At 32.6% G+C, this 15895-nt stretch overlaps 1 protein-coding gene across 5 annotated transcripts in view; it reads right to left on the bottom strand.

Moving 5' to 3' along the window:
• The window catches only part of LOC125066756 (protein unc-13 homolog 4B), a 48818-nt gene that overhangs the window by 25739 nt on the left and 7184 nt on the right, over positions 1-15895 (bottom strand). Inside the window, exon 1 of one of the 5 annotated variants that reach the window (XM_047675013.1) lies at positions 6087-6181. The exons of 3 other annotated variants lie outside the window; for them this stretch is intronic. In XM_047675013.1, coding sequence (XP_047530969.1) covers positions 6087-6166 — 80 coding nt within the window. In that variant the 5' untranslated portion in view covers positions 6167-6181. Of the gene's footprint in view, positions 1-265; positions 673-6086; positions 6182-15895 lie in introns of those variants that run through there. One more of the 5 variants, XM_047675012.1, reaches the window with a different exon arrangement.

Below are 15895 nucleotides of genomic sequence, written 5' to 3'. Positions count from 1 at the left end.
TTGAACATTACTTTGTTAAATTTTAAAACAACAATTACAATTACTTTTATAGTTAGATAAAAAATGTGAATATACCTTTCAACAAAGGGCTTATAATTTTAAATCAAAAATGAAATATACTGATACGAGAACATCAAAAATAGTTGTGCGTGGCGCGGAATAAACATATCATCCATCAAACTCAAAAGCTAGTTTTGAAAAAAGATTTTAGACCTCATTACACACTTAATAATCTTAATACGTAAAAATAAAAGTAGGTACGTACCGGCTATCATGCACTTTTTCTTCTACCGATTTTTGTTGTTGCAATTTTTCATAAAAACCTTTCCACATTGATTCTTCATCCATCTTGCTTATTTATTTACACTAATCTTTTTAATAAATACTGTTTCATTCACAAAACTTCAGCACGACCGACCTTACAGAAACTTTATATAGCCATAATAATATTCCGCTCTATCTGAATCACCAAAACGAACGAGTCATAATAATCTCAAAAGAAAATGACGTAAACACACAGTTAACTTGAGGTTATAAGATTGAATAACCATTAACCACGCAAAGAGAATAATTTTATTTCACTCCGTTCAACATCACAGACTCCAAAACTATTTACTTTCTAAATAACAAATAATATATGACGAATCCAAAAACAATTAATGATATGAGAGATTTCTTCTCAACTTTATCATTATAAACACACGATTTATTTGTTTTGTTTGATTCAAGTAGGCGTATAAAATAAAAGTGACGTAATCCAAGGCGAGGAAGTCGGAGTCACCGTCCAATGCTCAGTGCCGGTGCGCCATGCGGCAACAAAATGATCTACATTAACGCACGGACTGTTAACGACACATAATCAGTATGCAAATATAGTTAGATTATGAAATTTGCATGGCATTTTTTTTCTAAATTAATTACGTACATACGTGACTAATAAAATAACTATCTTACTTATCTCAAGTCAAATATGTAGGAATTGCACGTTTGTATACCTACCCGATTAATTAAAACCATCAATCTGTCATCAACAAGTCTGTACATAATGTTTTGTAATTACTTCGTTGTTTTAAATTTTTTTTATGACATAACCAAAGTAAAGATAAACTTTAACCGTCTAAAGTACCCTACAGAGATTAGGTACTAATTATTTTCTAATAATTTATTTAGTGTTGCATAAAATGTATGATAAATATATTTAGAGGTAATTTGTAGTTACCTACCTAATTACCAATGTAGTTTATACCTACCTTAATCATCAGGCGTAAACGATATTCCTAACAAAACTCGCCGCTATTTTTTTTAAATGTTTAAATTCTCGCTTCAAATTAATGGAAGTGTGATAAATAATTATGTGAAAATGTATAAAAATACATAATTATTTATTTTATGTTACGTTTTTCTGACACAAAATGCAAGGTATGAGGACAACTTGACAGACAAGGCCGCGCCGAGCATTATTTTGATTGTTATCAGCTTTTGTTCAGATTATAATTATTATTACTTGTAATTAAACAAATTACTTTAGTCTCAATACAAAAACAACACTACGCTAATTACCAAATGAATTCAGAATTATATTTTAAATCAATTTTAAGGAATAATTACTAAGTTGATTATTAAACAGGTATTCCATATATCTTATAAAAATTTTTATAAAATAATATGAAACTATAGGAAACCTAGAGGTATCAAGTGGGCACCACTGCCATATATATTGACCATTCCTTACATACGCCACCAACTTGGGAACTAAGATGTCATGATATACTAGCTTAGGTACTCATCGTTAAAATCGGAACAATACAATTAAAAATTGCTGTTTAGCCTGTTTTTAATGTGTGATAAATGATTATTTGTTTTAGCCTTATTCGTTAATATAACTTGCATAAAGCCCTACCACCTAGCCATGCACTTGCAATCTAAATAATGTGACAACTGCCAGTTGAGCTTCTATCTTAATTTTTTTTTCATTGGTGTTTAGAATATTAGGGTGCAATATTGCCGTGAGATATAACATTTTGTTGATACATTGCCTCAACCTTAAAAATAGCGATGTTTTTTCTTTAATTACTCATCAAGTCGCCTGAATAGAACAAAGAATTCGACCAAAGTGAGGCCATTTAAAGCAATTTAGTATTTTGCGCACTTTACTTCGACGCGGAGGCGACGAATAAGTACGGTTTTTTTTTGTATACATTGTGTTTATGAAAGTTTTTTTTATTGTATCTGTATTTATCTTAATAGACTTTTTGTCAAAATTTATCATATAAACCTATTGTGATAATATCCCAAATTAGATGTTTTGAACCACAGAAGTAATATCAGAATACAATAATGTCATTAGTAGTTGCCAGTTGGTAAGAGGTACCTGATTCTTGCAGACTAATGACTGTACACATTTAACACTAAACAGTGTGGTGTTTGACATATTGTACTATACGATAGTAGGTTAATTTTAATTTCAATTGTTGATTTCTCAATTTATTAAATATCGTGGAAACTAAAGAAAATATTGTCCTATTAAATTACTTTGTATAAATATCATTGTATTAGATTAGCTTATTATGTTTAATTTCTATAGTATTGAAATTTGAATTGAAGACCCTGTATGAGTAATGATGCACATTTTTCTAAATCCAAGAAAGTCGCAGAAGTATCTATTGATATTTGTAGAGCTAAAAATGACATTTTGGGCAGGTCTAATAGATAAGGTTAAATCTAAATGATTCATCATCAGCAGTTCATACTTGTCCACTGCTGGACTCTCCAATTGCACTCCACTGTGATCTTTGACTACTCGCATCATCACAATCCTTCAAATAATGCTTTCTCAGTGTGTCTCGAAATTTCGAGCCCTTATGTAAAAGGTATGTATCAATTTCAAAATACAATATATTATTATTTAAATATTTTAACGTTAAACTACGCAAGCTCAGGAAATGGTTTTTACGAAACGTATTATATATACTTAGAGCTACGGTATGTAAAGCTTAAAATATGCATTATCGATTGATTTTATGATTTTTAGACATTAGACAACTACATAAACCTTACATTTTTTTAATAAAATAGCTACTATCTAAATGTAGGTATGTTTTTATTTAAGATTGCATATCTTACATGTATCTTCAAAAACTACGTGACCCTGAAACGAAGTTAACTAATAGGAAACGTTACAACACTAGCTAAGTTGACCTTGATGTTACAGATTGAAACGAACGCCATGTCTGATACGCCTTACGTTTTTTACTCGTTTTTTCTTCTGGGAACGTATCTTAAAATATACAGCCATAAAATTATTTTTGAAGATGAATGATTTAAAGTAGAAGTAGTTTCTATATATTTAAATAATGCATGTTTTTATAATTATATTGATAAATATCATGTATAAATATTAATAATCTTATAGGTATGTATCGGACTAAATGCTACCGGTGTCAACCAGATCAGTCTAGACTAATACAGTTGTGCACTCAATATTTCCTACATCAACTAATAGACTAATCCAATGAAAGGAGGACAAAGATAAATAAACAACTTAGACCTGGATTTGATATTTTATTATTGGGCTAAATCGAGATTTATAGTAATCTGTGGTACTCATTATGGATTTGAAAATAATAATAATGGCTTTTTGAATGTCGGCGGATTTGCTATCAAAACTTTGGAAGTAAAATTAAAGTTGAAAGTTAAGTGCAATAATGTTGTATGATAAATAAATATATACATAAATGAAGAAGTTACACATAACGCATAGTATAATTGTCCAAAGGCAATCTTATGGAATATGTATCAAATAAAATAAAAATAAAATGGGCAAACGATTCGGAGTAAACCAATTCCAATTATAACCAGCCTGTGATTCTCCAAATTTCGATGGATTTTATCTATATCTTAATAACATTAACAGCCTGTAAATTTCCCACTACTGGGCTAAGGCCTCCTCTCCCTTTGGGGAAAAGTTTTTGGAACATATTCCACCTCGCAGCTCCAATGCAGGCTGGTGGATACACATGTGGCAGAATTTCGTTGAAATTAGACACATGCTGGTTTCCTCACGATGTTTTCCTTCACCGCCGAGCACGAGATGAATTATAAACACAACTCGAAAATAAAAATTCAGCCGTGCTTGCCTGCGTTTGAACTCGCAATGATCGGTTAAGATACACGCATCCTAACCGCTGGGCCATCTCGGCTCTTAATAAGTTGTTGTATAAATCATCAATGACCACACAACGATGATCATAATTTCGTTTCAGGGACTCCATTAGTACTAGCGAGGAATTAATGAAATTTGTCTCAGGATGTAAATAGACCACGTGTCTGTTTTACTATGTTTATGAGTTTACATTTTTAGTATATGTATGTACATATTATTTATGCTTTATCATTTAACTTATTCATAATATTGTCCAATTTTCCTCAAGAATCACCTTTTTCTAAAATGGACCCTTAAATAATTAACTCCTCATCTTTTCCTTACAGGAAAGTCCTGTCTCTATGAGGAACTGGCGATACTGATATTTAATTTTGTACAATAAATCCCTTATTTGTATTGAAGTACTCGACTGTTTGGGTCAATTTTTTGATCAAATAAATTGTACTAAAAGAGAGAAAATAATGGTGCAATATAGACGTTAATTTTAACATTGTAAGTTTACAATGTTAAAATTACACGAGTGAAGTGTAAATGATAGAAATAGGTGCTAATAAGGTATTTAATGCGTGTTATTTTAATTAATAAAACTCGTTATCTGTGTGTTTTTTCTTTGTTGAATTTAAATACTTTTCTTATTCCTTTTACTATCGATAAGTAAGAGAATTCCGACAAACAATTTTAGTAAATTTTTTTACAGCTTTTCTGATTTAACTTTACCAACATACAACATAAATGTCGTTGCTGTAGATTATACAAATACTATGAAACAAGAATGCACGAATGAATGGAAACAATAAATAGGGATTTCTATTGTTAATTTAAATAGACAATTGCACAAATGGACAAAGCCCAATGCTAACAAGTGATTATCTTGTTAAAGATCAATTTAGACCGTCAGATAAATACGGCGACAGATGAAAAAGTTCAGAATGCATAAGGAGTGTCATTGACACTACACGTAGGCGCTCTTGATACGGTTATAAATTGATAACTAAAATCCTATTGTAAGTGTGGGTGGTGAAAACAAAAAAGGAATCTATGTATAACTAACTTGTTATAAACATGATTTTATTCTTAATAATATCATTTTTTTATTATAAGAATAATTAGACTGTTTATAGACATCTAATTAATAAAAGTTTTAATTGTCTTTGGGGTTACCTTAATGGGTTTTTGATATGATAATAACTATATATTGATAGTTGGCTGTGTGAGTAGAGTCTATGCCGGATGACAGACAGGAGACAGTGTGGTATAATATAATAATACAAACATTAGCAAGAGTTAAAAATAAAATATGAACAATACATCTACAAGACAAGTTAATCCTTTTCTGACACGCAGTGCAAACAAGATTGCAATTATCTCTTAATCAGAAAGTAAACATAGGTGTTGTCACTTCTTTAAAACTAAACGCATTTTTAACAATGATATATGTCAAAAAAAATGGTCTGTGTTTAATTTATTCAGCCCACTCATTCGATTTCCTTATTTTTACTTTATAAAAAAATGTATACCTTCTAAAAACACTGACCAATTTTAATTTTTCAGAATTTATTTATTTATTTCAGTAAAGTTAAGTATGTAAAAAATAGTCTAATGTTTCTAAATTCTGGTCACAGGCCACGTTTGATGAACACGTTTTAAACACGAGACAAAGTTTAAAACACGGTGATTTTTTTTCAGCTTTTACTTGGTTAGTTCATTAAATAAGTTGTTGAAGCCGGAATAGATACTAATTATTAATGAAACTTTATCATTCGTAAGGTCATATAAGTACATACCTACATGAGCTACATGAGCAATAAAATTGACGAATTTCGACCACACGAGATAAAGAAACAGTAATATTATAACCAATTATCGTTCAGTATTTAAATTAAGATGACGTACGTTTACTTATAAATTATAACGGTATTCTTACTTGCGTTGACTAATAATTTCCTTTTCTTGTAACTTTTTGTACACAAATCCCCATGGATCATCACGAATTTTTTGTTCCATTTTTAAAATTCACTCACACCAATACTTCACTTATGTATAATAATGATTATATAGAACTAAAATTATTTTTATCTGCCCCGTTTGTTGCACGTTAGTAATAAAATTAACATACTCCGTGCAAATTTTCAGGCTTCACGTATCGCGAACGCGGAGTGCCAATGACTGGTTTGTGGCTAACGACACAGCCGACTCAGAGCTTTGTTTGTTGAGGTTTATTACCTACTCCAGTTTTTAGAGACCCAAGGCTGTCACTACTCAGTAGGAAAACCAACCATTGTTATAACAGTACAATCCACGGGAATATTGCCTTTACGCAATTAAAGATAATTGTCTTTAAAAAAAAAAAGTTCTTTCTGTTTTGCTCTGACATTTATTGTTTTACATATTTTTGAATATCGAATGTATACTTAAAAAAAGAATTAAATGATAAAAAAATATATTAAGTGTTAAATCAAGTGAGAATATAAAAAGTATTTGAGTTTTTTAATGTCGTGCACGAGATACATATAAAAAGAGTCGTGTCCGAGATTTTTTTCAATTAACTTGATTTGATAAATAGTATAAATAAAATAACTTAATCAGAATTGTTCATTGGAATAGCCTCGTGTTATTAGTGTATCTATATAAGTAAAAGGTTCCCTACGCGGTGTGCCTAAATCAAATTGCTAGTTTTGATTTTTTCTTTCAATATATTTATTTACAATATTTATTAATATATACTAACATAAAATAGTTTAATTTATACTTTATATTTAATACTTCTATTTTCAGTTAATGTCATAAATATTATTTAGTAAAAGAAATAATTGACATTAACATAACATAGATAAGAAATATAAATGTAAAAAGAAACAAAGTTTTGAAATAGCTAATTAAATATGTAACTTATTTATATGTATAAAAAACATCCAGAGAATGCGTATAATGCGTATTTTTCACAAAGTACAATTAATTGTACATTCTTAGATTTTATGTATACAATAAGCTACAAAAAATCCTATCATATATAGGATTATTGTATTTATAAGTACACGTATCTTATTTAAAAACCATAAATTCTCTTGTTCGTTCGAGCATCGCGCAATGCTAGACTGATTATGATGAAATGGTACATCGCTATGATGAGAGAATTCGGAGATATAAAATTGTTACCACATTTTTTGGCAACAGAAACAATCAATGTGCGGTGCGGTCAATTTTGGATGTCTCTTTCCGTGGAGAGTCAAAAAAACAAAAGAATACAATTGTGAAATAAAATTTTCGAAAGTCGAATGGTTTGAACGCGTGCCTCTTAATTTAAGATTGAAGGTTCAAACCCAGGCGAGCAGTAGTTTAAAATTCATCTTCTGCTCGACAGTAAAGGAAAACATCGTGAGGAAACCTGCATATGACTAATGTGTATTCGACAACCCGCATTGAAGCAGCGTATTGGAATAAGCTTCACACCTTCTCAAAGCGGGATCTTAGCCCAGCAGTGGGGAATTTATAGGCTGTTACTGTACTACACTTTCTACGGTGATGTTGACCTTGAAGGGTTTTCGGGATTGAAAAAATGCTTCTAAGTAATTTGAATCGCAGTGATTTATTTCGCTTACCTACTCTGTTCTAAGCTCCTCAATGTTTCTGTATAAGGGATACGATCCAAATACTTATGTCGTTTCTAACCACATAGGTATAAGAATGTGATCATTACCTTTTAGTACATGGAGTTTTTCTATTATATAAAATAGAATTAGGAAGTAACGATAGTTTTATATTTCAGTATAACATAAAGGCGTTTAGGCTCTAATGAATTTGAAACACAACATTTGAATTTATCGGGTGAAAATGAATCTTTAGCGTATGTTTTATATTGCAAGGTGTAGTCATGCGCGTGGGCAAAATGTGTGCATTGTAAATTGCAAGATGGTCATGACTGTCTCGTCATTGTTATGCTAATAAATAATCGTTGTCAGCACAGCAATTTCCAAGTAATCAAAGACGCATAATCAAGGTTATTTGTGGCTCAATTTTTTTCTATTACCTTGGTATTAGGTTCTACAAATCACCCGGTCGAATTTATTTATTTAAAAGCCCTATTGACTAAATGGTGGCTGAGTTTAATGAAATAGGCATTCCTAATCGTTAATTTTGAGCAAAACAAAAATTTTATGTATGTACAATATCCAACACAATAATTAAATAATTTTATTATGACATAATAGGACGAATATTTTGAGATACCTACTATATAATGTCTGATACTGTCCGAAATCGTATGAAATTGCAAAAATAACTTCCGTAGGACGTGAAAAGTGGCCTAAAAACAAAGTTATTTTTTTTGAACCTGATCAGTCTCCGGTCGTAGTGATAATGGCTGCCATAACAGGACATATGTTTTGTTTTAAGTTATTGAATGATGCGTATAAGAGTCATCATCATCATCCTCCTGACCTTATCCCAATTTTTACCAAATAATCATATATAACCGTCATTTATTTTCTGTAACAGCCCGTCTGGGTAGTATCCACCTATTATACCGCCAAGCAGCAATACTTAGTATCGTAGTGTTCCGGTTTGAAGGGTGACCCCGTGTAAATACAGGCACAAAGATGTACATCTAAGAACTCCCGAGGTTGGTGATGCATTGGCGAAGTAAGGGATGGTTAATATTTCTATTGGCGATGGTGACCACTTAGCACCAGGTGCAGGGCCGGACCGTAAGTTTAGGGGTCCTGGGCTAACAATACTTAGAGGCCCACCTAAGACATATCTGAAGGTAGACTTGAATTAAATTAATTGAATGGGTTTGATTAATTGCAGGACTCACAGGGCTACAAACCATTCGATCTATTTAATGTAATAAAGCTATGGATTCTTTCGCATTATCGTCTATTTTTGACTTTGCCTTGACTTAGAGGGGGGGCCTTGAATCCACGGGGCCCTGGACTGAAGCCCAAAAAGCCATATGGTAGGTCCGGCCCTGACCAGGTGGCTCATTCGCAAAAAAAGCAACTATATGACGTACCTACCGATGCATTTGTTATAAGTTATTTTTAATTTAAACTAGCCCCGGCCCGCAATACAGTCTTATGGCATTTTATTGAGATGACTCGCGCCATCTGTTCTAAATCAGTTGTACTAATTCAGAAACCTACGAGAGCGTGCGCACAACTCTTCAGATATTAACCACTATCAGTCTGATGTCTATCTGATGAGCAGTATCAGAACGTTTACGAGACAAGCAAATAAACATTCATTTTTAAATAATTACTAAAAGTCGGCTCTCGTATTCACTCGCGTTACAGCGCCCTCTGCTTGGACCAGTTTCTGTTATTATCTCTACGAATATAACATAAGGTAAATGTGAGTCATTTTGGTACATAAACATACAATTTGTTTATTTTAGCATAGCCATCGATTTTCTGGACATTGTTATACACATATAATATATAAAATATAATTGATAACACATAAATGATATAAATACCGTCCTTTATCTTTAGAGCTCCAGTTATCTGTAAACTCTGTTACCTTATTGCTGGCGTTGATGGTAGCGACTAGTAGAAGAAAGAAATCGTAGGACGAAGACTATCACCGGATATGACACCACATACTAACAACTACGCGGATAAGCCCACCTTGATATGATAGAAAGAGATAATCACTGGGTCAAATAAGACCCTAGCCTTATTAGCCTTGAAAAACGACGCGACACGCAAAATTGCCGACGGCGAATCGCCCGGGTAATGGGTGAAAATCTGAAGCCAAACTAGCTTAGGTCAGTCAGGAAGACTTCCACTACTAAACAAATAGATTGGTCACATATTTGCTAAACATTGATCAAATCGTATAGAAGTTAGATAATGTAGATTCTACCGAGAAAAACCGTCGAAAACCTCAATAGCAATTACCTACTCTTATCTCAAATGATATTCAGTCTAGTATATAGCGTAACTTGTTTTTGCATTTTTCCCAGCGTTACGTCAGGGTTGCACCTGTGTAGCCAAGACTGACGTCACAGTCAGCTTAGTCATGTTTTATTTTAAATAAGTGGGGTATATTCTGAATAAAGTTTGTAAACTTGGCTGTAGAAAGAAATTTCCGAAGCAACCCATTCGATTACAAAAATAGTTTATCAACAACATAACGAATACTCGAGATGGTCATGGGCTATATTACGGTTCTTCGTGGAAACCACTTGCACAACGTAAGTCGGCGAAAGTTTTTCTTACAAGTGGTAGGAAATGTATGAAGATTTACCGTAGGAAAGAAATAGAGCTTAAAAAATACCTCTATAATAGATTGCGACCACTTATATTCAAATATAACGATTTATTAACACAGTGATAAAACGTGACCAAAAGATATACTTATTTAAAATTAATTTCAATGATTTATTTCCAGATTTTAGGAGTTCTATAATAAAAAAGGTCTGAATACTAACTACTGAGTTTCTTGTCGGTTCTTCTCAATAGAAACTACACTCGGTAGTAGCTACTTGACTTTACTTTACTTTTAATATAGTTTTGATTTTGAAGAGAAATTAATCTATTCTAAATAAAGCGCGTATACAGACGCTTAGGACGTCAATCAAATATGCTAATTTTAAAATTGTATTTTTTTTGGTATCAGTAGGCAGACGAGCAAATGGGCCGACTGATGGTAAGTGGTCACCACCGCGCATAAACAATGGCACTGTAAGAAATATTAACCATTCCTTACATTACCAACGCGCCACCTACCTTGAGAACTATGATGTTATGTCCCTTGTGCCTGTTGTCACACTGGCTCACTCATCCTTCAAACCGGAACACAACAATACTGAGTACTGCTGTTTGGCGGTCGAATATCTGATGAGTGTGTGGTACCTATCCAGACGGGCTTGCACAAAGCCCTACCACCAAGTATGCTACCTAATTACTACCTTTCTACCTAATAATTGCAGAAGTATATTATACGTATATTTCCTGTCCGTACTTACTGTATCTCTATCATTAGCATTATATTGACAGGACAAGAAACGAACATCTTGCGTAATTTATAGTTGTCTAAGATACTGTTACTTCTGATGGACAGGAACAGTTAGTGGACTTCAAGCAAAACATAGTTACTAAGTACATGTACTTTTATGACGATTGACGAGCCTTTTTTAGCGCGTTAATTCATGATTGCCAGTACCTTGTGTTCGAAATTCAAGCAACTGTTTTTATCTGTGGCACCGCACATTTCGATTTGTATGAGATTCATTTCCCTTTAATCATACAACAACATTTTAAGTAACACAATAAACACAGATGTATTTTCAGTAAAATATAAGCGGTCCTCTACTCCTTATATCTGGAACTACTTAAAGTAAAATTTAAAAAATAAATACTGAAATAAAAGTAATATAAGTTTCTATATAACCACAGTAAACGAAATAGCCTAGTGCCCTCTCCACACAAGTCCGGCTCTCACGTTCGATTTAGTTTCGAGAGAAGATAAATTAATACTATTTATGTCGGATGAACCGTATTGATGTAATTTGTGTATTAGACATTATGCGGGTAGGAGTAATGTTCTCTATTTAGCACCATCTTTTTACATTTCCATTCAATTAGTTATACCGTTCCACTTTTAAAAATTGACACATTCTATCCAAACGTCAATACAACCAAAACTATTTTATTACTGGCCAATACCGGTCACATTATAGCCTCCATCGGCTAGACTCCGTCTTGACCAGAAGGCACTTGATTTTCGAGCCGCTCTTCGTTTCACATATACAGTAGAATTCTGCTTATTATTTTGTGGTAAGAGCCGGAACGCAATTGAATGTTCGTGTGCTTAACTAATCTCGTGCTTCACCGTAGTAAAAAACATCACTCCTCTTTCGAATATCTTGGAATAAGTTCCTAACCCTCGCCTAAGGAGAACAGAGGAGACCTAAGCCCAGCTTTGAATTATTTACACGCGAAAAATTTACTTTTTTTATAGATAACTACTAACAACGTAGACGTTAACGGAAATCCTTACATGGATTATTACGTAAAAACTCCTTTTTAATGATCTAATAGATTTTCCTATTAGATACGACAATAGCTATAAACATCGGTAATGACATGATGCAGTGTACGACCTCGGGTTTCTTATACTTATTATTGTTGCAAAGAATAATAATAAAAAGCGAGAGGTGTCGGGGGACACCCGGTTCGTACGAAGTTGCTCTCCCTATGTATTAAATAACACAAATAAATTAACGTTTCAAAGTAATTAGATAATCGTAGCAAAACTGTTATTAAAAATTCCGTGTTAATTAAAAACAATAACAAAATAAAATTGAAATGTCTTATCTCTTTTTCTTATAAAATACAATAGACTGAGAAAGAGACAAAAGAGGGAAAGACCTTCTGGAGGAGGCATAACGCTTTTACAGTACGTGACGATTTCTGCGAGATCACTCCATTATAAGCCGCGTAAAAAAAGTTCGTTCGTTCAAAAAGTACAAAAGAAAAAAGAGCAATAAGAAGTATTCTATTAAATATACAAAGTCATAACCAAATCCCGCCACGGTCGCCATTGTCATAGACAAGTAAACTACACAAGACATATCATTGACATGTAATATTATATAATAATCATCATATAGAAGGCTATTAATTTTTTTTATTTTTTATTTTTTAAAACGATGTTGATTAAATTACATATCATTCCTTTCCTTCGGCCTTGTCCTATTCAAATAATTAAAAAAAAACGACGCAAATCTAAAACATCGACCATCGAAAACATTCGACTATAGACGCTTTTATCTCGATAGTTATTAACATAAATTTTATAATTGCTTGTACCTTGGAAATGAAATGTCGTTAAGTATAATACTATTTGAGATTCGATGCCCGCAAGTTAGGCGATAAAACGACGATAAATGTAATTTCCTCTCACACGGATTATATAACGTCAGTAGGAAGTAAGAAACGCTAAAGCACTAAAGTAACTCTGTCTGTTTGTCTGAATATCATGAATTTTTGTACAAAACAAACTTGAACGTCAAAGGAAAACATAGACTTACTTTATATACCTACCACCCGATGACCAACCTCTCAAAGCGAGCTTAACCACGCAACAACTGGTATAAACATTTGTAACTGTGTTATTATCACTATAAAATTGTTGGTATTATTTAACTACTAATTACATTGTATATGTATAGCCATCTGGCTAACCGTTTTAATATAATAGAAACAAACTAATCAAAGACAATGAGAATTAGATGTATAAATAAGCCGATGAGTTTTCTGTGAAAATAACTACATTAGCAGTACCTAGTTAGAACATCCCGTTTGACGGGCCCGTGTCTCGGAAGGCACCTCAAGACATTGCTGCTGCACCTGATTCCTCTCTTGTGATGTTAGTTTGTGTCTCATCGAACTATGGGAGGTATTGCACCTGTGTTTGCACACACATTCGGCACTTAATTTAGCATTTAATGTCTCCTGCACAGTTGCCGCCATGACCCAGATCGCTCAGGGGGACATCCGGACGTAAAATGTATTTATAACATCTGATTAATTGTCATTTTAGTATACTGTGTATAATATAAGTTATACTTTTATTTAATTTATCTGTATAACATTGACCTATATTTTCTTATGTAAATGTATAATTTTCTCTTTAGATTTCGTTCTTTGTTTAATTTTTGTTTCTTTATCGTATAACACCTCGATATTAGTGTAACGTCACTATGGCGTTCTATGAGATAGTGGTAGTAAGTGCAACAAAGCGTGTCGTGTTATTTCAAAACACAATTAAGTCTTCTACTTACTAGTAACTCGTGGGTTAAATCGTTTTATTTAAATAGCTTACCAACTATTCAATTGTTTAACGTCTAATATATATTTGTATTTAACACATATAATATATGTATACAGTGATTTGCAGATAATAGCCGTGATCGAATGCAACTTCACCACGGGTTGCTTGTTCAAAAAAACATTTTGGGGTCAATTATTATTTGATAATATATTTACGTACATATATCATGTACGTAAATATATTATTAATGAAAAACCAAATTATGAAGTTTGAATCTGAACAATTATATTATTAAATTAAAGATTATATTATAGTTACATATATCAAGGCTCAAGATAAATTGTAACGCCATATATATCAAGCCTCTCTAAGACTTTTAACTAAGTATATTAAAATTAAAATTATTTCACATATACATATAAGGTCCGAAATAAGTGTAAATATTTAACAAATGATAATTTTCTATGGAATCGCCTTTGATGGTAAATGATATAATCTATATATATAAAAATAAATTGCTGTTCGTTAGTCTCGCTAAAACTCGAGACCTGCTGGACCGATTTGGCTAATTTTGGTCTTGAATTATTTGTGGAAGTCCAGGGAAGGTTTAGAAGGTGAGTACGTATGATAATAATGCTAGGAATTTAATAAAAACAACTTTGTTTTTCCATAGAAATAGGGATGGTCGATGATGATGTTAGACAATAAAACATAGATGTTTTAAAATTGATTTTGGTTTATTTAAAACATGGTTACATCTATTTCTCAAATTTAATAATTTCTTCCCTTTAGGACGACGCAAAGTTTACAAAAGAACACCGTTGTCATCAATTAACATCGATGTTTAGTGCTCAATAAACATTGAGTATCAATGCTCGGTATCGATGTCATTATCGACGCCATAATCATATTTTTGCAACATGGTAACCAACAAACCAACCAACAAATAGATCGAACCTTTATTGTCGATTGATTCCTCTTATGACAAAGAGTGCATTCTGCATCCTTCTATCCCCCTATATATTATTATACTCTTTGCTTCTATCTTTGTGAGTGACGGTTACTACTACGTGCGCGAGAACTTTTTTTTACTTCGGTGATCTTTTGCGATGTGCTCTTTTTTTAACTTTTGTGATAATGACACTTTACCGCAAAGTGTGCGAGAAAATTTCTTACTTTGTTTACGATGCTGAGGAGAACATGAGCTGACTTAGGTCGTCGCAGTCAATCAAATATGCGAAGAGCTACTTCACGTGTTAACCGTACTAATGACCAGAAACAGATCGAGAAAATAGTCATATAAAATTAAATGTTAGTAACATAATGAAATTGAGAGATCTCGCAGACTCAGTGCTCCTGTCATTCTGAAACGATCCTGCATTCCACTGTGATCCAGCAATAGATTATTGTGAAGACCAATCGGTAAAAATTGGGGAAATGACAATAATTGGCAAATATTGTAAGATGTTACAATACAGTGGTGAATCTGCTGGAGGCAAAGTAAAATTGCCACAATTGGTCGCACCACCAGATCCCTTACGCTCTTTAGTTTCTGGGATGAGAAATGATTTGATTGATTGATTGACACTTCTTGGCCAACATTCCAAAATAAAACAGCTGTTTCCAGATGACATCACGCCCACTTTCAAGGTATTATACTATAATAGTTTTTTATAATATTCAAGTTGGAATTGTATTGGAATATGTATTAGAAATAATTATATACAAATCTTTAAAAATTACCGATACAAGGACAAGTTTATTCGCTTTCGGGGGCGCTATTACCACTACCAGATGCAGATCATCTATTTTTACAAATTTATTTTATGGGCAATTCAGATGCGGAAGTTGGTAAGCGTTGTGCTCACAATCCAACAGTGAAGAGAAACATTGTCTATGAATTACAATATTTTCTTCATCGGAACAACATTTAGTAAACATGTTCAAAATAGCATT

This window comes from Vanessa atalanta, chromosome 10, assembly GCF_905147765.1.
Source record: "Vanessa atalanta chromosome 10, ilVanAtal1.2, whole genome shotgun sequence".
Classification (NCBI taxonomy): domain Eukaryota; kingdom Metazoa; phylum Arthropoda; class Insecta; order Lepidoptera; family Nymphalidae; genus Vanessa; species Vanessa atalanta.
Note: the sequence above shows the minus strand (reverse complement) of the source record. Positions and strands in the feature narration are given on the sequence as shown.